Below are 27,018 nucleotides of genomic sequence, written 5' to 3' on the forward strand. Positions count from 1 at the left end.
GAGATTTGCTCCAGCAACTCTTTATTGGACAAAAGCATATGCAGGTACAGGATGACCCACCGCATGTCCACACATGGCACACGCTGTGGGCACCAGGAACCCCCTTGGGCGCTTGGTACCTCACCCAGCACACCCCTGTGGTGCCCAGGGCGGGCTGCCTGGGACAGAGAGTCCCACTGCCACCTCGTGGGTAAGGGATGCATCGCTTCTGCTTTGCCACTGGGCACAGTGGGCAGCAAACCCTCTCCCTGCAAAATTCCCAAATTCTCCTGCTGGAGAACAGGACCCAAGAATGCTCAAAAGTACCTGGCTTGGGGGAGGGAAGGGCAGGGAAGTCCACATATACCAGAGTTAGAGACATCAAAAATTATTCTGATCTCTCCCTGCCCATCTCCATCCTCGCCCCCCGAGTTGACTGGGAAGAGAGGATGTTGCAACACAGGGCAGGGGTCTGGCTCCAGTCACTCTGGATTGAGGCAAGAGTGGAAAGACACTGCCAACAGCCCAGGACCTGCTCGTACTCTCCTGGTCCCACCAACGTGAACCAAAGCACCCCTTGAGGGCGCTGGCTGGCCAGCGACAGAGCCTTAGGAGATGAAATGCTGGCCTCACACGGAGGACTAGTGGGTGAGGCAAACCCATTAATTCCCTTCTGCTCCCAGTTAGCACCAGGTTGTTAAAAGAAGACTTCTGTTCGTCTCCAGCAGGGTGGGCAATAAGAACCCTGCTTTGCTGGGCAGACAGAGGAAGAAGGAAGCTACTAATCTCCCCCATAGAGGGAATGAAGCAGTGAGCAAGCTCTCATGGCTTTGAGAAACCAGCCTGCAGCACCTCCCAAAAGGAGGTCTGGAAAGAGAGCACTATTGCTGAAACCGCTCTGGGTCTAGGACATCCCACCCCATAGATATGGAGGTGGTTCTGCTCTCTGCCTCCCCTCGGCTGCAGGGCCCGCAGAACCAGTTTGCACTGGTATAATAAGGGAGAGACCCTCAATCTCTCTTGCTCCACAGCACATCCTTCTCTGCGTCTCCGATCCTGGCCAGAGAGCCACAGCACACGCAGGGAGGGAGGAAGGGAGGGAGGGAGGAAGGCCCTTTCGCAGAGCAGCACAGCCCCGGCTGACACGATTGGGGGGCACCGTGGGATGACAATGCAGTGCCACGCTCCTGCATTCAGAATGGGCAAATCAAGCTCTGTCCTCCTGAGCTGCCAACGAGGCTGAAGCCAGCTATGAGCTAGATCCAAAGAGGAAAAACAGTCTTCAAAGTCCATCTTCTGGGAAAGGCATCCTTGGGCCCCATCCCAGCGCCAGAGGGGATTCACACAATCCATTAGGTCCACAAACCTGCAGGCTCCGTGTCAGGGAGCAGAGGAGCCTCATCACAGTCCTGCATGACTCCAGGAAAGCAGCAGTGAGGAAGGAACATCCCTTTGATGGCCCTCTCTGGGCCACTGGGCAAAGGAACATCAGTCCTGAGCTTTATTCTTATTTTTCTGCTTCCAAATTTTGGACAGGCGGAACTTGTTCTTCTTCTTGTCTGGCTCCTGGCTCTCGAGAGATCCATCTGCAGGAGAAGGAGCAGACACAGAGCAGGTTGAGACCCACAGCCCCAGTGCCACCCAGTGCTGCTCCGTTAAGAGTAGAAAGGGCCCTTACCCAACTTCTGGATCATGTTTGCCAACATCTGGTCCTCCTCTTGCTCTCTGTAACAGAACAGCGTGGCATTAGAAAACTTTGCGGTGTTTCACGACAAGGTGGTAGACACTAAAACCCCTCAAAGACTGCTGTTGTTCCCCTCGTGAAAATAACCAACCTCCACAACATGCCCTGAGAAGGGTGCAGGAAAAAACCCAACCAGTCCGAGGAGTCCTAAACATTAGCAAATTGCATCTGGTTCCTTTGAAATCGAGGCCCTGCGTGGGGCTTTCCAGCCCGTGGCAGCCCAGCTCTGCAGCAGGGAGGCCCTTGCCCCAGCCGGCCTGTGAATCATCCCAGCTCACTGAGTCGTGAGACACCACCACACCCGAGGAGATGAATAAAGGTTGAGACACCAGCAGCCTGCGGTGCCGCAGAGGTGCTCAGCGCAGTCAGGGACAAACACACTGCTGTCTCCTTGGGCCTGGGCAAGGCCAGAGCCAAAAACTTGGGCATTACTAGAACCCTCAAGCTGGAGTCGGTGCCCTGAGGTCAAGAAACAGAGGCTGCTCTCAGCAGCAGGAGGCACAAATCCAGCTACTTAACACAGCAGTTTCCCTTTGAACTTGGGGCAGAGATCCAACTCTCTGCTACAGTTGTTCTTTCAGTTGCTGCAGTGACGAACACATTCCTGGCTTCATGTTCCCAGAGTCCTCCTGCAGCTCCAGTGCTGCCTCCATCCTCCTCAGCTCCAGCCTTTCCCTCTCTTCCCTCACCTTCTGCATTTTCACAGCCCTTGTCCTCAGAGCAGCATTAGCTGGAGAGAGCACTGAACACGGCTGCGGTCCTCATCTCAGTTTCTAACAGCTGCCAAGGAAGCAACGGCAGCAGCAGCAGCAGCATTTAGGACAAGATGGTTGGTGACAGGTCACCACCCACCTCTCACGGAGCAGAAGTCTGGATTACAACCATTCACCCACGCCTACAGCCTGGGCAGTAGAGAAAATCATCCCTGGTGTTGGCTCATCTCCCACCATCTGAGGGCCCTCACCTGAGTCTGTCCTCATCCAGGCACTCCACGATATTATTCCGATCATTGACCGTGTTCAGGTACGACTCCAGCAGCTCCTTCTCTCGCTCCTTCTCCCTGGGTGTCTTCCATTCCTCTGCACAAGACAAGGGAAGCCCATCTCACATCTGTAGGCGAGTTCCACCTCCCCGCTGTGGCTCCTGCCTCCATCCTGCTCCAGCAAGTCCCTCTCACAGGCGCAAATTTTATCATCCTCATGCTCAGGGGCACACCTTACATCCCCTCAGGAAGTGCAGGTGGGTTGGAGGCTACAGGGAATCTGCACCTGCGAGCCCGACAGCACAGTCAGGAGACACCCTGCAGTGAAACTGCGATCCCTGGCAGTGTCATTCAGCTCTGAAGGACTTCCCGGGGCTGGCATGCAGAGCGGAAGGCTCCAGGGGCCAGCAGGACACTCAGAGCAGCTGGTCCTTACCTGGCTTGCTCATGAGATGTCGCAGCTCTGTCTCGATGTTCCACTGCTGCTCCTCCAGCTTCTGCTGCTTCATCCTGGAAGGAATCACAGAAGCCATGAGTTACTGCCCCGCCGTGCCCCAGGGCTGGACCCTTCTCATATTGTGCTCAAGCCTCATCGCTGCATCCCTGACCACCTGGGTATGGGTGGGTCAAGGGAAGTCTTCCTCCATCATATTTTTAAGGTCTGTTTCCCCACAAACTCATCACAGACCCTGGGTGCTCAGCAGTGCTTTAACCCATCAGCTAATAGCTCAGGATGCTGCCAGTTCTCCCAGAGATGTCCTCAAGCCCTCCCTCATCCTACCAATTGGCACATTATTTTTTGGGCTGCCACATTCCCTGTCCTTCCCTGCTTACTGCTTGCAGGCGACGTGCGTAAGCAGGCGGGTGAATTTCGGGTTGTACTTACTTGTACATCAGCTCCGACTCCTGTCTGAGCAGCAGCTGCTTCTCATGGATCAGTTTGAACCAATCCACCATGAGGGCATCCTCAGACTCATCTGCAAAGGAGACAAAGGGCAAGACCCCTTCAGAAGCTGCATCAGTTTGGTCTCCCTGGCTTAAACACACAACCACTTGAGGCAGAGCCTTTATATGAGCCACAGGCAACCTGAAGTGAAAACAGCTCCTCTTTGGTACCCCTGGGTACAAGGGGAAGGATGCAGATCACTCCCTGCAGGTTCAAGGAAGATGCTCACAGACAGAATCACAGAATTACAGAATGGTTTGGGTTGGAAGGGACCTTAAAGATCATCCAGTGCCACCCCCTGCCCCGGGCAGGGACACCTCCCACCAGACCAGGTTGCTCAAAGCCCCGTCCAACCTGGCCTTGAACCCCTCCAGGGATGATGGGGCAGCCACAGCTTCTCTGGGCAACCTGGGCCAGGGTCTCACCACCCTCATGGCAAAGAATTTCTTCCCCAGGTCTCATATAAATCTCCCCTCTTTCAGTGTCAAACCCTTCCCCCTCCTCCTATGGCTCCCCTCCCTGATCAAGAGTCCCCTCCCCAGCTTTCCTGGAGCCCCTTTAGGTACTGGAAGTGGCTCTAAGGTCTCCTCAGAACCTTCTCTTCTCCAGGCTGAACAACCTCAACCTGCCACAGGGCACCCAACTCATCTTCCACGTGGCTGGCCCAGCTCTGCCACTGTGAATGAACTCACCGAGCCCTGCCACATTGGAGCTAGCCATGATGGCCAGCCTGGCTTTGGATCCAAAACCCAGATCAATAGCAGCCTTCCACTCCCCAGACTCCCTCATCTTCAGCCAAATAAACACCAGACCTTGCTCAACCAATATGTTAGGAAACAGCCAGAGGGTTCAAAATTCCCAGGGCTTTATCTTGCTGTACCAGGTACCTTTGGTAAACTGGTGTCTCACATGTAGCATGAGCTCCTAGAAATGGAGCCAATAATGCCCAGGGGTAGGACCTGAGCCTGACACCTTCCCACCAAAACAGAGCTGAGCCCTGGTCATCTTTACCTCCTTCGCAACCACGCAGCTGCTTCTCCAGGTCCACTCCTTTCAATTCCAGCTCATCCAGCTGCTTCTCGATGTCACGCACCTTCTCCTGGATTTCCTCCTCAGAGACGTAGTCTGGGTGCAGCTAGGAAACCAAAATGAGGAACGAATACAGCTTAGTGCCCTCAGGCTGCCTGCTGAGCCCACAGCCCTAACAGACTCTACCAGAATTTTGTTTGGCATTGCTTTATTCCAGCCTCTATTGTCCCTCTGGTTGGGAGATAACTATCAGTCTCTCCATCTTCTCTCTGCCCCCCAGAGAATTCTTTCCCTAGGAATTCAAATAAACCCTCCCAATAAGGCAAACTGAGATATTTCTGGGCAAGCATACCAGCAGGGTACCCAGTAACCCCAGTCTGTTCCCCTTACACTGGGTTTCCAGCTATACCTTGGTTGGGGACACTGCTTCAGGGCTCTGGATGTTTTCCGGAACAGCGGGTTTAACTAGAAGGGAAAAAAAAAAAGCAAATAACTGTCACAACAGACTTTAAATATTTTTGGGGTGTGGGACAGTGCCCACATCACCAGAAAGCACAACAGAGGGCACTGACAGAGACACGCCTGACTCAGGGGAGAGATGTGTCTGCAGGGCAGAGGCAGTCACCTAACTCAGGTGTGACTTGGGAGCTTGCACCCGAGAATATCGACTTCCGTGTTCATTCATTATCTTCTTAAAACTCAAAGACACTGCAGTAAAAGCCACCCCTTATTAAGCTTCCAAATGATAGAACAGAAATATTGGGTTACTGTCACAGGAAACACCAAGATATACTTCAAAACGCCCCTCTAAGTGCTCTTGTAGAAAGAAGTATCAGTAAATACTGATGAAAAAAAGATGGTCTAGGGGACTTTAGCAAAAGCCTCGGGAAACTAAGGTTCAATTCCTTCCACAAAACACTTCCTTAGGTGAGAAGTCCCTTAAGCCCCACTACACAGCATTATTTAGGCCCTGGACACCTATTAAAATCAATCCTTAAGCAACGTGTGTTTGTTCCACTGTGCCTCAGCTTCCTCTGCCCAACTGTGCTGCAAGGATAACTACAGAAGAGTGTGAGGTATTCGGGTACCCGAGGGGCCGGGCTGGATAATTACCGCAGAGAGAGAACAGAGGCGTACGTGGATGATGTGATAGGAAGGAAAACTCTAGTATGAAAAGAACAAGGCTGTAAGAGAGGCAGCAGCGGCGCAGGCTCGGCACGCACAAGGAGAAAGACAGGACAGACAGACAAGGGGAGTCCCCTGAGGGTCTCTGGAAATTGGTGGCGACTCGAGGAAGAGCTCAAGGACATCTCTCCAGTTTCCTGGTCCTTGCTCTACTGTGTTTTCTAAGAGTGCAAAAGGATAAGATGGTGAATGTGGCAATCAGCTACGTTGCCCCTGCACTGCTGGCCTCCATCAGGTCACTGTTCCCTCTGGATGCTGCTGGTCTGTTGCCCTCTACGCTACCTGCGACTCACACCTTTCTTAAATGTTCCTCCAAGAAGGACCTGGCCTTCATGCTGCCGCCCGAGCAACACCTCCCTCTTCCAGCTCAGCTCTGCATCTCCACACTCCTTCTGGCTGATCTCTGCAGCTTCTCCAACCAAGGCAGAAAGGGGAACCAAGGTCACTGGAGGGGAACAGCTAGAAAAATGATAGTGTCCTGACCAGCTCAAGGTCTGATATCCCCCCATATCCTCAAGTTCTGTCTTGAGACACAAGATGGGTTGGCTGCTTGCCTGCAAACTGGAAATAGGATAGTTGGAGCCTCCTTTCTCAACAGAAAACACTACTTACGCCAAAGAAAACCTGATGATCTACAGAAACGCTCACCATCCACAGCCCTACGGCACACAGGCAGGATTAAGGGCAGGAAAATAGTAGCTGACTCTTCACAGCAGCTTTCTAAGTGCTGGGGTAAGGCCTACACAGAGGAGCAAAAAGTCTGTCCTTAACCCACAGGCTGGCAAGTGACAGCAGCAAGAGAAGAGCCTTTCGGATGGCAGGCTTGCACAGATGTGAAAAATGGGGGGAGACTGCTGGGAAAGCTTCCCACAATGGGCACTCCCCAACAGCAATCGTTAAACTTCAGAAAGATAGACATAAACCCAGCCTCCCTTATCTTAACAGGGCGCTTCCTGGGAGAGATGCAATGCTGAACCTTGTGGCTGAGTCTGAGGAAAAAGGAGATGGAAAGTTTCTCTAAAATCATGCTGAACTTTTAAAACAGACAACACAATTGGAGTTTGAATGCTTCATAGCTGTCAGAGTTGCAGGCTAAGGACAGTGCTGGAACCAGCCAACAAATACTAAAGCATGAGGCCACCGAGCCACCAGGACCCATCCTGCTTGCTCCAAGACAAACATCGGAGTCCAGGCTGAGCCCTACCTTGAGGACCTTCTAGTCCAAACAGGTAAGACAGGGCCAGATGGGGTAAGGAAAGGAGAGAACAAACAAGCTGAGCAAACAGGACAGCAGCAAACATCAGGCTCGTTACAGGAAATTTCTAGCCCAACTAGAACTTAATAAAAACCAATAAAAATATTTCTATAAATACATTAGCATCAAAAGGAGGACTAAGGAGAATCTCCATCCTTTATCGGAGGCGAGGGGAAACATAATGACAAAGGATGAAGAAAAGGCTGAGGTACTTATTGCATTCTTTGCCTTGGTTTTTAACAGTAAGACCAATTGTCTTCCAGATACGCAGTCCCCTGAGCTGGACAATAGGGACGGGGAGCAGCATGAAGTCCTCATAATCCAAAGGGAAATGGTTAGTGACCTGCTACACCACAGAGATGCCCACAGGTCTATGGGGCCGGATGGGATCCACCACCTGAGGGAGCTGGCGGAGGTGCTCACCAAACCACGTTCCATCATTCACCAGCAATCCTGGCTAACTGGGGAAGTCCCAGTTGACTGGAAGTTATCAAATGTGACAACCTGTATCAGAAACAGTGTGGCCAGCAGAACTGGGGCAGTGATTGTCCCCCTGTCCTCGGCACCGGTGAGGCCCCACCTTGAGTGCTGTGTCCAGTTTTGGGCCCCTCATGACAGGAAAGACACTGAGGTGCTGGAGCGTGTCCAGAGAAGGGCAACGGAGCTGGTGAGGGGTCTGGAGCACAAGCCTTGTGAGGAGAGGCTGAGGGAGCGGGGGGTGTTCAGCCTGGAGAAAAGGAGGCTGAGGGGAGACCTTCTTGCTCTTTCCCACTCCCTGAAAGGAGGGTGTAGCCAGGGGGGGTCGATCTCTTCTCCCGAGTAACAGGTGATAGGACAAGATGAAATGTCCTCAAGTTGCCCCAGGGAAGGTTTAGGACGGATATTAGGAAAAATGTCTACACTGAAAGGGTTGTCAAGCCTTGGAACAGGTTGCCCAGGGAAATGGTGGAGTCACCATCCCTGGAGGTATTTAAGACGGGCAGACGTGGTGCTGAGGGACGTGGGTTAGTGATGGACCTGGCAGTGCTGGGTTTGGACTCAATGATCTTAAAGGTCTTTTCCAACCTAAATGATTCTATGAGTCTATGATTTGCGTTGTGGTGGGATATGCAGGAGCAAGGAGAACTGGCATAGGAGGAGAGGTACACAGTAAAGCTGTGGTTGAACATACAGGAATAAGGCTGGATTAAGGGTAGGGACAAATTGGTCAGAACATCTTTGAAAGTATAAGAAGCAGCAGCCTTGGCTGCTGCTATCATGTGTCCCGCCAGCTGGAGTCTCTGGCTGACAGTTCTCTGCATTCTTTTCATTTCCCAAAGCCACTCAACTGGAGAGGAACAGAGACATCAACTAGATCCCAATTCCCGGAATTAGGAGATGGTCCTCTTCATAGCTTTGAGTCTAAAGAATGACAGGGCAGTGACCCTGAAAAATCCCTATTTTAATTTATTCCTTTCCCACCAAATTCTCTGGCCTGGCTGGTTCCTGCTTAGGCCAAGTTGGCTAATAAAAATTAACGACAGATTTTTCCCCAATGACAACAGCTACAGGCTCAGCCACAGAAAGCTCAGGGACACATCTCCCACATTGACCACTCAGTCTGTCCCCTGACAGCACAGAGGAGAGAGTGCCTTTAAGCAGGCAGAAGAGACCTTACATGTGGTAGTGCTTTTCTTCAACTGGTTGCCCTCTTCCTCCTTCTTGGCAGAGCTCGCAGGGTCTTCCCAGCCTTGCTTTGAATTCTGACAACTCCTGATAAGATCTGAGCTGGGGCTCAACTTCTTCTTCATGAATCCACCAGATGAAGCTGGATTGAGAAGCACAGACAGGTTTTGGGTAAGAAATTTCAACCCTCATTTCATAAAAATCCCTTTATTGCCCAGCATCTCTGGCACTCACCCCTAGCCTCCTTCATTTCTAGTCCTAGTTCTCCTCTCTTGATAGTGAGCGGCACAAGCCCAAAGGAAAAGGGAAGAAACCACCAATTACAAAGCCAGAGGAGAAGAATAAATGGTTGGGAACCATCACCAAGATTCCTCACTGTTACATATTTATGCAGGAGAGAGTAAGCGAAACCTTGCTAGCTGTCTTGCAGAAGGGCACCCTGTGAAGACTGAGTCCCCCTCCTCCGGGAAGGATGGCTCTCCAAATAAAGGCACCGCAGGGCCAAAGCAGGTGCAGAGAGCAATAACCCCTGAAAGCAAGGCACAATCTCCACCAATTTCTCCTCACGTGTTCCTTGCAGCACTAATTCCTGTCCCCTGCCTGACTAGCAAAATGAAGGCAAAGCTTATATCCTTCATACCGGAGTCCTGCTTTGCTGGTGGGACAACTAATGGACTTGGCTTTGTCTCCTTGTGTGCTGGGCTCCCTGTTCCCACCTGGGAGTTATCAGTAGGTTTCTTAGAGCCACCTTGGTCTCTGCAAAGAAGACAGACAAAGGTAGGAAGCCATCCCTCTTGCAGAACGGTCCACAGAAAGAGTTCTGGACATCCTGAGCTGGATCTCCATCCAGGACAGTCACACTTTTCTAATCAGAGTCCAGCAACTTGAAATATGTTTTTCCCTCCCCAGAAATGAAATCCTTTGCCTTTTCCATCAAATTGTTAAAAACAGAAGCATTAAAACACAGGAGCTCTTCCCTTCTATGTGCGCACAGACCTGCAGCAACAAACACAGCTGCCAAGATGGACATCCCCATACGCTCGTCACAGAGACCCACCAGCTCCAAGACACTCACTTGTTGGTCACAGGCTTCAACCGGGATCTCCACTCTGCTGGGCTCTCAGACTTGTCCTCACCAACGTTTGTGCTTCCTAAAGGGACACAGCAAGATAATATCAGATCCAATAAAAAGAAACAAGGCAGATTTGTGTCTCAGGAGGATCTTAGGAGACAAGCCATGCACTGGGGCAGATACTATGATGTTATTGCAGCAAAGCAGCATCAGTTCAACAAGTTTAACACAGATGAATTCACATACAATAGCTAGCAAACAACGTTGGTGGCATTTTACCCCTTTCAAATGCTTTAACCCCTACGCAGCTACAGAAACACAGCCACGGTGTAAGTGAACTGCCACGTTCAACAGCAAATAATAACAACCAGCTCAGAGCTCAAAGACCAAAGGGCAGGAAGAGGGGGTGAAAAAAAAAATCCATAAGTTCACAACAAACTGCAGACAGATACTGCTTCTAGCCCCCAAAAAGACAGGAAGTGGTTGAGACACTGGGTACCCCCAGAACATCATCCCTCAGCCCACTGGTCAGTCATCATGGTGGAAGATCATGACAAGGAAGCTGGGTAAGCCCCAACTGCAGTCACAAAATCACCCTGAAGTTCAGGCAAGGTCTGGGAAAGCCTACCTAAGCCTCTGAAATCCACCACGATCCCAGCATTCAATGACAGCTAGTACAACTTCAAATACCTGGAGATCCTCAGAGAAGAAAAACTTGCCATGCTAGAGGGAGCAATTAAAAAGGGGACAAATGGAGGTGTGTTGAGCCCCAGAATTGCAGAAAACCCTTATGTGGTGGTACAGACAGAAAGTACAAGAGTCACTGACACACTGGTCGAAGAGAAAACCATACATTGCTATGGTGTGTCCAGCAGAGCTCCATGTGAATCAGTCAAACTCACCTTTGACGCCTTTTGACTCCTGCTTGTGCCCAGAGTCGACAGGTTTGCTGGCAGCCTGGCTCTTGGGCAGAGGGTCTGTGATCTTTTCCCGTTTCGGTGCCGTGTACCCTGTTTTGCCGGAATGTGCTTTTGGAGCTGGACTCTGCCCCTGAGAACTGCTGGGAGAAAACTTGCTGCTGCAAAAAAGAACAACCTAATGAGTCTTTTTGAAAGGACAGACCCTTTTATTGGCCTCTGTTCCAAAGAGGATGAGTCCCTCTACAGGTTTTTAAATCTCAGCCACAAAAGCAGTCAAGGAAAAGAAAGAAGGAAAGACACAGGGAGATCTCCAAGTTATCCCAAGGATTATCTTGGGAGTAAAGAGGAAAAGAGAAAGAGCAGTTACCTGCTGGATGCTGAGAAGCCAGCGGAACTGGCTCCTCCTGGCTTGTTTGGAGAGGTGTTTGATCCAGCCAGAGCCTGTACAATGTGGTTACGCGCCTGATCCTTCTCAGCATTCACTGGACTGACCTCAGTAGTGCTTCTGGTAGAGGTAGTTTTACCAGGGCCATGAGAAGAAGGGACTTGGTTTTTAGTGTCAGAGGTTTTATTGCTGGAGGACTCCAATGACCGAAAAAAATTGTCTCGGGCTTGCTGTGTTTTTGATGTGGAGGTTGTCCAAAGAGGCCCAGAGGAGGTTCCTTCATGGTGATCTGTTTTATTTCCCAACGGGGTACCTTTGCAGTCATTTGGTTTATTTACAGGTGAAGAGGACCATGGAGTATTTACACTTTTGAAGCCAGAGCTTCCAGAAGATGAAACAGATGGCTTGGTTGAATTAGCAAGGCCTTCTTGGCCGGGTTTCTTCAACACCTGCTCTGGTTTCTTGGGTTCTTCTGTTTTCTGGAACGCCCTTGCAGCGGTAGGGGCTGGGGTGCTCTCAGGTTTGTTCCCCGTGCTACGAAGACCAGAGATCTGGACATTGTCTGGCTGCTGGTGGCTCGTACAGATGAAGGTACCGGGCTCAGGGCCAGCTTTGTAGCTTCCAGGAAGAAGCACGTTCCAACACTGCCTGCACCTGTGGATGAGAAAGTCTCAGAAAATCTTCTCCAGAGTACTGGGAGGCCACTGACACACAGCTGAGAGGGCAGGCACAATTCCACCGCCAGCACAGGGAAGGCGAAGGTACCTCACTGGCGTTGAACAGTATGTCTGCACATTCCTCAGGCACCAAAACAGAAGCTGCCGATAAGACAGAATAGAGAGTTGGGGGTCTTCAGCCTGGAGAAGAGAAGGCTCCAGGGAGACCTTAGAGCCCCTTCCAGTCCCTAAAGGGGCTCCAGAAAAGCTGGGGAGGGACTTCTTGATCAGGGAGTGGAGCCATAGGACAGAGGGGAACAGTTTTAAACGGAAAGAGGAGACTGAGATGAGATATTGGGAAGAAATTCTTTCCTGTGAGACAGTGGCCCAGGTTGCCCAGAGAATCATAGAATGGTTCAGGTTGAAAGGGACCTTAAAGATCACCCAGTTCCACCCCTCGCCCTGGGCAGGGACATCTCCCACCAGACCAGGTTGCTCAAAGCCCCATCCAACCTGGCCTTGAACCCCTCCAGGGATGGGGCAGCCACAGCTTCAGAGAAGAATGAGACGGTCTTTAAGGTCCCTTCCATCACAAGCCATTCTGTGATTCTACGATAGCATGGCCTGAAGTAGGAAAGGTGTGGATGAAAACAGACCTGTGCAGTTTCCCCTACACATGGGTCAAGTTCAGGCCCAGGCTGCCTCCAAAATGTTCTCCATCACCTCGAGTGCCTCACACCGCTCTCCCTCCAGTCCCAAGGGAACCGGGCTGCCCTTCTGCGGCTCGCTGGCCTGTGCCCCCACTGTGAAGAGCTGTACCTGAAACAGTTCCTGTGATAGAGCTTCCCATCCACCAAGTAGCGCTGCACCAGGTGAACGTGGCTCCGGCAGACCCCACAGCTGCTGCTCGGGATGTTTCCGCTCTCTGCCAGGACCCCTTTCTGTGGGGAAAACACAGCGGGTGAGTAGGCAGCACTGTGGCCCCCTGTACAGCTATGCATCTCCCAGGTAGCCAGTTGGCTAGGAAATCCCTGCTCCAGCTCTGAAGAGGATAGAGTAAGGAGAACTTGTTTCCACAAAGCCAGAGGACTTGATCCAGAGGACCACCTTACCACTAAGAGCCTTCAACTAGCAAAATACTCTCTAGCTCCCTGAACAGATTTAAGGTTGAAAGAACACCCCAAAACATGTTTCTTACCGTGGCGACCGGGGAGGTTTCTTTTGGCTTAGCTCTGGCTGGTGGGTGGGCAGGAGGCAGTTTTGGTGGCATTGGTTTAGGAGGCTCTGAAACAGCTTTCTTCCCACGAGGCTGTTCCTCAGGTTCAGACGAAGGACGCTTGATTCCAGCCATGCCTCCAACTGGAAGGAAGGAAGATTTTAAGGTCACATAAGGAAAATCCATGAGCTTAGGAGCCATTTACAGTATATGAAGATCCAGAAGTGCCTGGTGGATAACGTGCAAAGCAGACAAGGGGACACAGCTTCCTTCACAAGCCGTTCCGTAGTGACATGAGGGGCAAGAGGTTACAAGTGTATTTTACCACTGGAATCATCTGGTACCTGAAACTGCTGGTTTTTTCCCTTCTCAGGGAATTCCATGGAGGGAAATAAAGAAACACCATTGGTCAATGGCACGAACAAGACCTGGGGTTCGTACCTGGCCCACAGTTTGGCTGAAACCGATCACCACTGAAACAGGCACTGCTGCCAGGTATTACAAGCTAAGGAATTAAAGCATGGAGGGTTTGCTCCATCCAAGTTGCTGTGCTCCAGGCTTCCTACACTCCCTGGACCTTCACTGCTGTGGGCGTCCAGCCCACGTCCCAACTGGGACTCTCACAGAGCAAAAAGACTTGTGGGATGCAGAAATGACCACTAAAACTGGGTAATTCTATGATAGGGACTTGGAGGTGCCATGGTGGTGCTGATGCAGAAACCAACAGCCTCAAGAAACCTGAGAATGCCTAATTCTCCTCTCTCCAGATGAAAGAGAAACCCTCTAAATTCATAACAAGCGGAGAAAAGAGAATCCCAAACACACTTCAATCAAGTAAGGAATGAGAGTTGCAGGGAGGCTTCCCTGGGAAATAAGGCTTCAGGCACAGTTTTTACAGACAAGACCCCTCATCTCACGGGGATGTTATTTTTGCACAACTTCCTATTCTGACTGAGATGTCTCTGTGTTCCTTGTGGGCTATTCGAGCCACATCTTCACTTTAAGAGCAACCAATTATATAACCACCCGTCTGAAAAAAGATTATACCCTTCTCAGCAAATACAGAGGGCGTCTGGGCAGGGTGTAGAGAGCAGAGAGGAAGCTCAGTTCCCAGCAGTTTTCTCTCAATAAATCCAAATAAACACCCAGGGCTCTCTTACCGCAGCAACCAGTGGACTGGTGACAGCCGACCCAGCAAACAGTTTAGACTGGGGCTGGCCCCTCACTTCCCACTCGTGCCATTTATCGAGTTCCCAAAGCCCAGCACAAAGATGGGTGGCTTCAGCTCCGCTCTTCTGTAAACGCCTGACCTCAATAAAATATTGGCTGCTCGCCCTCTTCTTGGCCTCCTGCGTCCTGCTTATTTCATGGTCCTGCTGGAGCCCGTTCGAAGGGCACGACTGTGGTATCAGGAGTCTGCTTGGTGTCAGAGGGCACATTCCTGGCCAGGCTCTTTTTCAGACATGCACATTTCACCCCGGCAAGAGGAATGCGACCAGAGCGTTTTGTGGGACACCAGAGAGTATAAAAATGTGCTGTGCTCGATGACGTGGTAGGCAAGATGCTGAGAGGGAGGAGGGTAAAGACCCCAAACTGACCCAGATTCCCACCACTTGGCACAAACACGATGGGATTTGTTTGATTTCAATCAGCACGAGTTTAAAACAAGAAATAAAAAATGAAGGGGGGGAGGGAAGAGGCTGTGGAAAGAGAGAAAAAGCATGTTTAAATGTGTAATAAGGTGGCGAAGGGGGAAGAGTTTAGACATTAAAGGCAGCTCTCAGATTGAATCGTGCTTTCTTTCCAGGATGTAGGACATTTTCAATTCAGATCTGTCTCCTCCATCTAGATTCACCTTAACTAGTTAAGTCATTCATGTCCCACTTTCTAAAGTTTCCTCTGGAGGAACCTGTGAAATTGGTTTATCGTATTATTTCATTTTGTATGAGCTTAAAGCCAAATATAAACCAAGTCTACAATAATGCTCCTGTGAGCCCAGATAAACTCTCCGGTACGTGAATATAATGCTTTGGCAGCTCTGTGGCCTGTTTTATGTTTGAAAGAATTGCTATCACGATTATGTCAGTTAAGGGGGTCATTTTCTTCTACTTCCTTCTATCAGTATTGCTGTGCTGTACGAGCCCTGTGACGGATGCTATGACACTGGCACAGCCCCACACACAAGCTCAGCCTCGTTAAACTCCCTGTTCTCACCCATCCTCTGGCATGGCAAGGACTGGAGCAGAGATGGAGGTGCTCAAGAAAGGAAACCTGTGGTGGGGACCACAGAGAGTAACCTTCACTGCTCCCGTCTGTCCAAACTCTAAGAAATCTTAGATTGTATAATAAATTTTAAGGCACTAGTTTTAAGGACAAAGCATGGCCCTGTGGCCTTCCAAAAGCACTGGTGATACCATAGGCCAGTGTATAAAGAGTTTAGATCCTCCACTGAAATAGTTCTGGTGCCAAAAGGCCTCTGTGCTATTTTGCTTTTCCAAGCTTGTTAGAAGGCAAGGGAAAGCACAAAATTGAGCCCAAATCCTTCCCACCCCTCCAGGGAATATGGTACTTACTAGGAGACCGTCCATGGAAGTAGTTATAGTACTGGGAAACATAGGTGAGGATGCTCAGCCTGTCTGGTACCCTCAGAGCAACCATATCCTCTGCATCCAGCAAGGCTGGGATGCCCAGCTCCTCCTCCGCCACTCGAAATGCCTAGAGAAGGAAGGAAAAAAAAAAAAAAAAACACAAAAGGGGTCTTCTCCAGCCCAGGCAGAAGAGCTGCTTCCCATCAGAAGTAAGAAACTCCACTGCAAACAGCCCTACTCGAATAATAACTCTACTGGGGAACAGCTGCACCAGTTTAACTCCTACATCGTACGGCCGCTACAGGAACCAACAGAGTCATGGCTTCCAGCCACCGTGTTGAGAAATTCAGGCAGGGAGCCAAAAATCTGGCCTGGCAAGCTGGCCGTAGCTCACTGCACAGGAACTCACCTGGGCTTCCCCTCCTCTTCCTCCAGCCTGCCTTTATCTGGATATGCACAGCTGCGGAGAGCGAGGCCTGGCAGAAGGGGATGTGTCAATCCGGGCTGGCAAACTCGCTTCCAGGCTTCCAGCCCAACCTGGAGCGCTCCCCAATTAACGGTGGGCTGGTAGGTGTTTGCAGGCAACTTTCTAGCTCCGAGTGCTGTGCAAATGTTAACGCTTCCTGCCCTACCGCCTGCTCTTCCCCAGCTGAAAAAGGGGAAATCTCAGGCTGTGGGAAGGAGTTCTCTCCCACACTAGAGCAGAATAAAACAGAAGAATTCCTGATACCTACCTCCCTTCCAGCTTAACCATTTTCATGCTGCCTAACATGTATTTGGGGCAAATATTCTTCTTTGTGGTCCCCTCTGCTTTGAAACTGCAGGATTAACGTCAGTTTAAGGCGGGAAAAGCTGTTTCCCTTTACCAGAGGACAAAAAAAGATGCAATATCCCTAAAGCAACTTTGCCCTTGCTCAACTCAGTGTAGGGCTTTTACTAGGGACATGCTCCAGCCTTCTTGCTTCCTGGCTTATAGGAAAAAATCCTTTCCCTCCCTCTTTGAAATGCCAACACAGCAAAGGAAAACAGCCTTTGCAGGGGCAGAGGCACAAGGAAGGCTCCTGCTGAAGCCACAGCGAAAGGGTTAAAGAAAGACTTGAACGTGTTAAAACCCTCCGCACCCGACCTCTGGCATGGACACACAGCAGCGTTGGTGTACAAGCCAACTATCCCTGCTTAGAAGAAACAAACAGCCATTATTTTTTAAGCAAGATAATTACCATTTTTTTCCGTTGGGTATCCCAGTAAAAATGTAACTGAGCTGACATTAAGCACGCTTTCAGCCAGTTACCTCTGGCTGCGTCATCCCAGCTGCCAGCCCAGCCTGGCACTTGCCAGTCTTGTAAGCTGGTACTTTATATATTCTTTGGAGCGTTCCCCATCCCACTGGCTGCACAACTGGTCTGACCAGTGGAGTTTTCTTGCTGGACATTCCTGGTGTGCAGCCTAGTGGGAACGGAGGCCATGTCACCTCCTGCCAGACGGTGCCACAGCTGAGACCAGCACAGCAGGCATCGAACAAGTGCGAGGGCCTGCCTGGACCACGAAGAGGAGGATGCTCTGTGCATCCACGACTGGTTTGGCCAGAACCAGGTGAGCAACGCTGTGAGCAGCAGTAGGATGTAGTGTCCCCTGTGCGTACAGCATCCTCCTGTTCCTGGGAACTGCTCTTGCCTGGAGGTCCAATGAGATCACCACCTGACATGGTGCCCTTCTCCTCCTTAAAGGCTTGCCCAGGCTGGCTTTTAAAGCAGCAACACGTTATTTCTGCATAATATTTTTCATCAGTGCATCTCCGAGTGCTTAACGAAGGAGGGTAAGTGTCACTGCTCCCGTTCTGCATAGAGAAGGCAAAGTGATACGCTCGAGGCCACCTGAGCCGGCCAGGAACAGCCTTCCTCTGACCCAGGCCACTGCTGTCTCTGCTACACCACGCCACCATCCATTAGCATGGAAAGAACTGGATCCAAGGCCTCTAGAAAAACCTTTCTCCTCTTTATACATTTGTGAAATCTTTAGCAAAAAAATGCCACCAACTGAAATTTTTCCAAGGTTTGGGTTTTTTGGCACTTGAGAAGTGGCACATTCTTCCTCAGCAGAAGACCTTATACAGAAAATTGCAGCCCGGACAAGATGTTTTTTAAGTTGAATAATACAGCTCCTGAAAAGAAGCTATTGAACAGTGAGGCATCAAGGAAGGTCTGAACAACAGCTGAGGAACAGTGCTGGGAGAAATCAGACCTGCTTGTATCCTGAGCCAGACGAAGAACATGTAGGAGATGGGATGGAGAGCAGTCCGAGGGGGTAGCCCAGCCCAGGAGCCCCCAGGGAGACGGAGGGGTCAGCCCCACTCACGGCAGAGCCAAGGCAGCAGGACACCAGCAGTGAAAGGGCAACACAGACAAGTCACCCTACAGCAGGTGGAATAAGGAAAATGCAGGAAAATAGAGGACATAAAAGAAGCTAAGAAATGGAAGGAGGAGGGGAGAAAAACATAGGCTGCAACAAAGGAGGGGAGCAACCCTTTTTACGAGAGGCACAAAGAAGCTTTTCATTAATAAAAGCAGTGGAGGCGGCTCGTACAGCTCATTTCCCAGGGACCAGAAGAGCCGCCAGCAGAGCAGACGCCAGCAGAGCACTCTGGCCAGGATGACCGTCCACAGCGAAGAGGCCCTGAAGTCTGCCAAATACCAACCCTCAAGGGCAAAACCACAGTCTCAATCTCACCTAGAGGAGCGGGAACGTGCAGGGCTGAACCCCAAAGAGTGTGAATAACTGCTCACATGCTGCAGCCCCAGCTTGGGGAGATAGGGGCCCATCACAGACGCCATGAACATGGCCAGGGATGAAAGGGAGCAGAAGCTAAGAAGTGTCGGGGGGCTAAGTTTAGCTCTCCCGGGGACAAGGACCACCTCAGAGGGCTCACTGCGTCAGAGGATGTCATTCCTCCAGACAAGAGTAAGCTGCCGTGGTTTGTTCACATCCCCAGCTCCTGCCAAGCAGCCATGAAGCTGTGTGGAGCGATGCCAAGGGAAAAAGAAGCACTTTAATCTGCTGCCTCCCTCTTTGCGATGGAAAGAGGGAGAAAAAAATCCTTCCTTGGAGCAGTAAGCCCATGCTTGAATCCAGTGCAGGACGGGGTTGGCCTGCCCAGTTTCTACTTTCTTCATAGAGAGAACAAGAGAAACTCAAATCCCACCCTGGAGTGAAGTGTCCAGGCAGGATTTAGGATGTCGCCACCTTCCAGCAGCCTTCATTCCCTGCACTGGGAACGAGCAGAAATGGGGAGAGACTCCCTGTGCTTCCCCTTTCACATCAGCTGCCTCCCAGCTCCTGCTCCATTCTTCAGGAGCATCACGTACTCAACATGCCCATGCCTTGACGTCCAGCATCTCTGTCCAAGTTCCTGCTGCCACAGGACATGCTGGACACAGGCATCGCTGTGCAGCCAGCGAAGAAGTGTGAGCAGTCTGAGGGTGCTTTCAAGCAGCCAGCAAGCCTGGACAATGCCATTCAAATCAGAAGGCTGGACACATGCAGAATAAAGCGAAGGATTTGAATACAGAACCCTCAGCACACTCCATCTGCAGGGTTTCTGTGGCTACACCCCATAAGCAAGGTGCCAGGTCATAGACTAGATCTAAAATAAAACGTTAGAAGTCACTTACCAACTTGTTGTTCTCGTACACATTTTCTTTACTGAGGGAGTTGAAGTTTCTGAAATACAGAAAGAAAAGAAAAATCTCAGGTTGGTGATGCAGAGCAAGCTGCTTCACTTCCAGCTTCTTGAAGGTCTCTGAGCCTCACTGCTTTGGGGGACAGAGCACCTCCTGCCTTCTCAGAGACACTCCGGAGGGAGCAGCGTGGCAGATCCCGTTGGAGACAGCCACAGACCTGCTGTACCTCCCAGGACGGAGACATGCAGTGGACCCAGCGGGCACAGCCATCTGCCCACAGGCAGCACAACACATTTTTGGCACATCTCTTCTTGCAGGGCTGACTCCCGCAGCCTCCCGCTGACGGGATGTGCTGGTGCCAAAACATCCCATGCAGTTTCAGGGGGTTTGCTGAGAGAGCCAGGAGCAACCTTTAACTCATGGGGTAGGGGTTTTTTTTCCCCAAAAAAAGCCTTGCTCCTCTCCCACCTCAAAAAGATACAGCAATGCCTGCCAGCCAGATTTGCAACACTCTCCTCCCTGGAATTCCTTTCCAAACAGTCATATCCATGCTCTTCTCCTGTCTTGCAAGTTGCCTCCACGCAGAGAGACCTCAGCTCCAAGGAGGTGTGGATCCCTCAGATGCTGCATGTATCACACACTTCTCTGACTCAGACGTATCTCAGAAGCTGCTGGTTCCACCAGCACCCAAGTTCTGGTTTCAAATCCTTTTGTCCCCTGGCAGAGCTCCACAAAACCAGCACCAGGAATCTGCCTGGGAAACACCTCTACTCACAATACAATACTGCGGCTGATAACACCAAAATAAATCTTATTCTCCTTTCCCTAGGGCTGTCACCTTTGATCTGTAATCATAACCAATAACTGAAAAGGAAGAGACAATTACTGTTCTCAATCACAAGCCAAAGTCAACAATCCTCCTTCCCTTCTGCTGTCCCCGCACATCACCTCCCTCTTCCCCTCTCCCCAGATTTGCCTGGTCCAGCCCAGATGCCACCTCTCTCTGCACTGTGCTGAGAACTCGGAAGCTGGGACGTGGCAGGACAGGTAAGAAATCACGGGGAAAAGTGAGTTTTTGGAAGTAGAGCCACATCACAGCGTGCTTTGTCACCTACAGCAGAGCGTGCCCCTCGCTTAGGAAACAGCCACCGTCAGCTTTGTTTTAAACTGGCTGTCACTGAACTGGGAACACAAACCCGCCTGTTGGCTGGCAGCCCTGCTCTCCAGTGCCACCTCCTCCTGCCCAGGCGAGCGGGCAGGGTCAGTTCCCTTCTGATAACCCAGTTCTTTACAAGACTTGTACCTGCTGGCACAGGGCTAAGCGAAAAGGCTGGTATCGGAGAGGAAATTCTCGCTGATAAAGGGCTACAGCAACAACAACTTTGCAATTTTGTAGGTAGCACCTTCATAACCTATGTGGACCTACCCTCGTTAGCCAGTCCCTCACCTCCGAGAGGAGCCAGGGTAACAGTGTGAAAGCCGGGGCAAAGCTGGCTGGCGGCAACCTATTCATGAGACAAACACATGATCTGCATCGCAGCAGGGGAACTTTTTCCATGCCTGGTAACAGCAAGGAGCAAGGCAGCTCCTTTTATCTGGCTCGGTACAGAAAGTGGAGCGTTACGTTAGAAATAAGGGGTGCCTTCAAACGGGTTTGTCCATCGTGCCACAGCCTGTGTCTCCTCCCTGCTTCCTGCATCTGGCGTTGCTACGTGGGATAAGGAGAGAACCAACAACAGATAAAACCCAAAGGTCAAACTCCCCCAAGAAGCACATAAAGACGAGGCACATCCCCCCTCTAAATCATACACTCCTTCCTGTGCAAAATCAAAGGGACTTGCAGAGGTTTTTTCTTCAAGCCCAGAGATTTCCCTTCCCTGAGACAATAGATTAAAAAAGAGCAACAAAAATAATCGCAAGTCAAAAAAATTGTCAGTGAAACAATAGCTACAATCATCCTGTTTTGTGTCAGGCAAAAAAAAAAAAAAAAAAATCAGCTTTTTTTGAAAGCCAGCTGAAGGAGGTGACTGCAGCTCTCTGCCTCACTCCCTGTTCCGCTCCCAAATAAAGCCTCTTTAGCAGGGACATCCTGAATGCAGGAAAACACCTGCAAGAGCAGAGAGGAGCTCCAGCTCCTTCGGTTGTGCTGACATTTAAGACATAATATACTGGACTTACTTCTTTACTGTTGGTCAGTGTCTTTTGCTCCCACGCTGAATGCTGTTTGCTACGGTAGCGTGTGTGCAGCTTCACACGGCACACAGACCTGAAAATCCCAATCTCTGGTGGTGAATGTCCGAAATCCTCTCCTGTTCCCCGAAGGAGAGTGCAAACAACCATGTTACTTGGTCATTTCAAGACCTTCCTGCCCTCTCAGCATCACTCCTTCCCTGGCTACTCAGGGGAACTAGTTACGTATAATATTTCTTTTGCAAATTGATCTTGCTGGTGCGTCTCCTATCGTGGAATATCAAAGCTCTCTGGGCTAATGTAATCCTTAGAAAGCAAAGCCAATACAAATGGAGAAGTAGGAGTTCTCCATGGAGGAAACACAGGCAGCTGAATTAATTGGGAGAGGTGAGAAATATAAATCTGACCCAAGAGAGTTGGAAACAAATCAGAGTGGAGGAACAGAAGTGAAGTTTTTAGCTCCCCCCCAAAAAATCCTCCTCTTAGCAAAAAGTGGCTGAGCATTTCTCATGCCCACAAATCTCCATGACCACCCACTGCTCCAGCTGCACAGACCCAGCTCTTGCAAATCACATCCTTCGCAAGCACAGGGGCTTCCCTGGGAGGAATCTCTGCCGCACTAACTTGGTTGGAAACTTTACCTTGGAGTAGACTGAGAAAAAAATATAAATCCCAGAGCCACGATGGTTCCCAAATAGCTTCTGCCTCTCAGTACTGTTGTTCTGTTATCTCTAGAGACAATAAAATACACACAATCAAAAGGATCACTGAAAAAGAGTGAAACACCCTTTGCCTGCTCAGTCCTTGAACAGAGGGTTCAAATCCAGCATGCTCTGCTGGGAACAGGACCCTTCAGCCCTGCTCCTTCTGGAGGTGCAAACAACCCGGGGAGAGGGGACAGGGCTGGGAATCCCAGGTGGAAGATGCATCCCATGTGTTCATCCTCCTCTCAGCACGGCCAGGGCCCTCTCCATCTGTATGGGTGACTGTCGGCCTCATCCTGCCCCATGGCGCTGACAGCTGAAACGCTGCTGGAGGAACGGGTGCTGGCTGCTGCTCCGCTTCCAAGGGGATTTCACAACCCGTCAATTCCCAGAACGCCAAGCTAAAACACCAGTTCACAGTCTGGGAAAGCGCAAGATCCCGGACAGAGAGAAGGAGCTTAATCAAAACCTTCCCTCAACATCTGGCATTAATAGCTGAGCGAGCGTGCGCGGCTCCCCTGCTTCTTCTAACTCACTTATCAAGCCAAGGCCACTAAAAACGTGGTCGGAGCTCGCATGGCCATCACCATCACACACAGCAGCCACAGACCTCAGCCTCCCACCACGTCCCTCCCATGAGAGGAGCCCCAGGGCTCCACAACCACCCCAGAAAATGGGCTAGGACCTGCCTAACACCACGTGCCTGCCTGGCCGGGGCCCGCTATGAAGCTCTCTGCAGCTGGGACAAAAGAGAAATGGATTTCCATGGTAATTCAGCACGAGTCTACACTCCCCCAGAGCATCCTTGGGCGAGTGGGAAGTGAGTGGGAAATGCATTTCTAATTTTACACAGCCTGCCTTGTTCACCGATAACATACACACCGACAGCAGCCAAGTTTGAGAGAAGTTATCATATTTTCCGTATGTTTTCCAGCAAGAAAACAGGAAGGGGGGGAGAGACCCACGCCAGCCTGTCCTCCAACCCACGGACCCCACAAGAGAAGCCCATGATTATGACCATGTTTTGCAATTGCTTGAAGTTTTCCTGGGAATTTCTCAGGCTCTGGCAAGGAGAAATCCCCTGCACTCCTCAGCCCAAGAATGTCATTTGTGTAAACCAAGATGGAAAACACACTATTGCAAAACCCTGATGCCGTGACTGAATCATGTTCTGCAAGTGATTTATAGAGCAGAGCTGCTGCAAACACACGGAGAACTCCAAACACCAACTATCCTTTTCTAGGAATTTTTTTTTCAGTATGATGCTTTTAATCTTCAACCAGGATCTTTGCTGGAAGCAAGGGGAGGAGCTCGGGATAAACCACGTCAAGCCCCCGGGAAGCAGGAGTCACAGCCACACGTGCGCCCAGACACACTTCTCTGCTGGTGGCTCCTGCACCGCCAATGCTCAGCGAAGATTTTACCAATTCGCAGAGAATTTGCATGAGTATTCAACCCCAGGATCTGACACGGGACACCCGGCAGCCCTGGCCACCAGCCACTTGAAAGCATAATTTCCTTCCAGCAGGACTTTGCCCAGCCAAGGACACACCTGGTGCTTTCCTGCATTACACCACTGACACTGAGGAGGGAGGTCACCAATAAAAGCTTCTCTTACTTTAACCTTCAGGCGGTCTTTGCTGAGCGGGTCAAAGTCAGAAAGAGCTTCTGTAAGGTCCTGAATAAAGTCAGGCAGAATTTCCACCGTAAAAGAAAATTAATGGGAACAGAGAGACGCCACAAGGAACGTATTCCCTCTTCAGTACAGCAGTGTTTATTTAGGACACGTCTATCCACAGCGCTCCATGCACAGTTCAAGGATTATAAACAACCCACTCAACTGGTCAACGGGATTATTCCAGCTCTCAAGTCACTGAGCCTCTGTTTATAGCCATGCTCCGGATGGGCCAGCTGCAGAGTCGGCCAGGAAGCAGTCACCATCCCTCTGCGGGCACCTCCTGGTCACGTCAACTTTTCTGCCCTGGAATTTAGTGTCTTTGAGACTGTGAATCAAAGGAAGGAAAGGAAATATCTGGAGTCACGTGGACATGGCAGCGTGTCAGGAAGGCACACACAGCAACACCATGGTGACTGCCCAAGCACTGGGGACAACAGAGAAAGCATCTCAGAAGCTCCTGCACCAACCTCCCAAACCTGGCTCCTGCCTCTTCCAAGCTTCACAAAAACAGAGAGCAAGAGGAGATCTTCTCCTTGGGTTTCCCCTAGAAGCAAGACACCTGTAAGAGAGATCTCTGAACACAAATCAAAGCAGCAGGCTGTCCAGGGAGCACAAGTAAAAGGCAGAATTCAAGGAACATGAGGAAAACTGCAGTACAGAACACCCAACCTGGTCCTCCACCAGCTGGACACATCTGACTGGGAGAGACACAACACTTAAATCAATACTCCTGGGCAATCTGTGCGCTGCTCCCTTGCCTTGACCTCCCTTCTCAACGCCCCCACCTCAAAGTCCAACAAGCCCGAAAGTGAAAACAAAACCAACTAGGAAGCAGGATCTACATCTCCCTTTGGCGATTTACCTTCCCAGACATTTAACATTCCAGCAGGGACGGGTCAAAACCCACAGGTCACCACCAACCGCACCAACAAGGGCTGGAAAACACTTTGCCTCCCACAGAGCGAGCTCTGGATGGGAAAACCGAGTGATGTGCAGGAATCCAGCGGCTGCCGGGCCCTGCCTTTCTATTGTATTTTGTTTAAATAGCCCTCGCCTCCCGACTCATAAGCGGCTGAGCGAGGAAAGCCCAGCCTAAGCAAACACAAACAGCAAAGAAGGAAACGCTTCCCCCAAAGATTGGTGCCTGAACTTGTCTTGCAACGGAAAGGACGCGTTTAAAGTATTTATACTCCAGCCACAGAAAGAGGAAAAAGGGAAAATATAGGTGGGGGTGGGAAGATGACATGTAGGCAGCAAGAGAGGAGCTCCTGGCTTGGAAGTTTTTGGGGTGGGTGCAAACAGAGCTCCTGGAACTGGTCACCCACCCACGGCATCTCCCAAAGAGTAGCTGGGACTCCTGCTTGGGCTGGGTCTGTGGGGATGGTGGAGGGTCCATGGTGGACGGAGGGGTCCGTGGTGGACGGAGGGGTCCGTAGTGGACGGAGGGGCCCGGAGGGCCCATGGCCCGCAGCTCAATGGTGGCCTGACCCCATCCTGGCCAGGGAAGGCCCCGTCCTCGACGCCCGGCAAGGGTACTCACATGAGGTCGGGGCGGTGGCGGTGGAGGATGGCGCAGAAGGCGAGGCCGTCGCGGAAGGAGGTGGTCATGTTGGTGATGCTGACATCGCGGTAGCCCTCGCACTGCTGCTTGCACCACAGCTGCAGGTTCTGGATGGCGGCCATGGCCTCGGCGGGCCCGGGTAGGGGGGGAAGGCGGCAGGACAGGAGGGAGCCCCTCGCCTTGCCCAGCCCGGCCGGAGGCTGCCGGCGTGTGGCGGCCGCCGCGGCGGGGAGGAGGCGGGGAAAGGGGCGGGCGAGGGGCGGGCGGCGGCGGCCCCTCAGGGCCTCCCTCCGCCTCGCCCCCGGGGCCGCGCCGGGCGGAGGAGGAGAGAAGAAATGGCAGAAAACGCCGGAGTTTGGGTCACGAACGGCGGCCCCGCGGGGCGGCTGCTTCTCCACAGGGACCGCGGGCTGCCGCACCCCCGGCCCGGCCCTGTCGCGACATGGCACCCCACGCCTTGGGCCACCGCTCTGGGGACAAAGGAAGTTTCCTTCGCACCGTGGGTGAAGGGGCGGCCACACAGGGGAGGCTTGAGGAGGAGGATGAGGATGAGGATGATGAAGCATGGCAGCCCAGAGGCATCATAATGGCTAGGGAAGGAGGGAGGCCGGCCACGGGCACAGGGTCTAGGGCAGCCCATGAGGTGTTGGTGGCCATCCACCGTCACCTGGTGGCCGTCCACCGTCACCCAGTAGCCATCCAGTGTCACCCACAGCCCCATCCCCACAGAGGAGGAGGAGGATGGCTGGATGAGGGAGGCAGAAAGGTGGCCGCCCACCGTGGGGCTGCCAGGGCCAGCAGCGCCATTGCCAGTCCCCAGGGCCACCCCCACGTCACGTTAAAATAACTCACCAGATCTCCTGTGGCTGCCACAAGTGCCGAAGAGACAAGGTAACACTTAAAGAGCTGCCTATAAATTAGGTAAAAATAATTAATAATACATATAATATAATATATTAATAGCATTTCTATGATATGGATAATATACATTAATATATAAATAGCTCACAAATAATTCAGTGTGTTTCCATTTCATCAACAATCACTGGCCAATGTATTTACTTTATGGTAAGGATTATACATTTCATTATAAATGGCTTGCTGGGCATGTCAGCAACTTTTACATCTCCATTCACTTTATTATTAATGGTTTGCTGAACAGTAACGGCATAATAATGCACACAATGCAGCATGAATATTTGATGTGGCATCTATAGTCTCCCATTTATCATTTATAACAGGCTACAAAAACATTATAAAACATTTATTACAAATTTATAGATCACTTTATACTAAAACAAAGTTGTGTTATAAATACATTATTAATCCTTTATGCCATTTATAGGAATCCCTTGTAATAAGGCCTTAGCATATGTTGCTGCAGGAGCGTGACGGGGACGTCGCGGCCGGGAGGAAACACGGCAGGGTGAGCCCGCTCCCGAGCACTGCCTGTGTTCTGGGAAGGAAAGCACAAACGTCGGCACTCGAAATTAATCAAACTACCAAGGGACCGATCAAAAGAAACACTGGATTCACTCAAAGTTGTTGGGTTTTTTTCTCCCCCTCCTCCCCTCGGAAGAGACGTT

The 27,018-nt window shown here is 51.1% G+C and overlaps 1 protein-coding gene across 1 annotated transcript; it reads right to left on the minus strand.

Moving 5' to 3' along the window:
• Positions 1 to 25,554, minus strand: MICALL2 (MICAL like 2). The gene is made up of 17 exons (XM_074158609.1): positions 25,412 to 25,554; positions 19,291 to 19,339; positions 15,608 to 15,749; positions 13,017 to 13,177; positions 12,638 to 12,759; positions 11,145 to 11,816; positions 10,760 to 10,935; positions 9,861 to 9,936; positions 9,426 to 9,541; positions 8,778 to 8,927; positions 5,090 to 5,145; positions 4,663 to 4,786; positions 3,592 to 3,682; positions 3,142 to 3,215; positions 2,688 to 2,802; positions 1,658 to 1,704; positions 1 to 1,565 (listed from the first exon to the last, which is right to left on the minus strand). Exons 1-17 carry the CDS (start codon positions 25,552 to 25,554, stop codon positions 1,468 to 1,470), a joined length of 2,412 nt encoding a protein of 803 aa, XP_074014710.1. The 3' UTR covers positions 1 to 1,467.
• Between the last annotated feature and the right edge of the window lie 1,464 nt (positions 25,555 to 27,018).

The sequence above is a fragment of the Numenius arquata genome, chromosome 14, assembly GCF_964106895.1.
Source record: "Numenius arquata chromosome 14, bNumArq3.hap1.1, whole genome shotgun sequence".
In the NCBI taxonomy this organism is placed as follows: domain Eukaryota; kingdom Metazoa; phylum Chordata; class Aves; order Charadriiformes; family Scolopacidae; genus Numenius; species Numenius arquata.

Coding starts and splice junctions, on each gene's coding strand:
- MICALL2 (XM_074158609.1), bottom strand. CDS start 25,554: ATGGCCGCCATCCAGAACCTGCAGCTGTGGTGCAAGCAGCAGTGCGAG. Junction 11,817..12,637: donor TATCACAGGAACTGTTTCAG/GTACAGCTCTTC, acceptor TCTCATCCACAG/GTGCAGGCAGTGTTGGAACG. Junction 9,937..10,759: donor GGAGTCAAAAGGCGTCAAAG/GTGAGTTTGACT, acceptor GTGTCCCTTTAG/GAAGCACAAACGTTGGTGAG.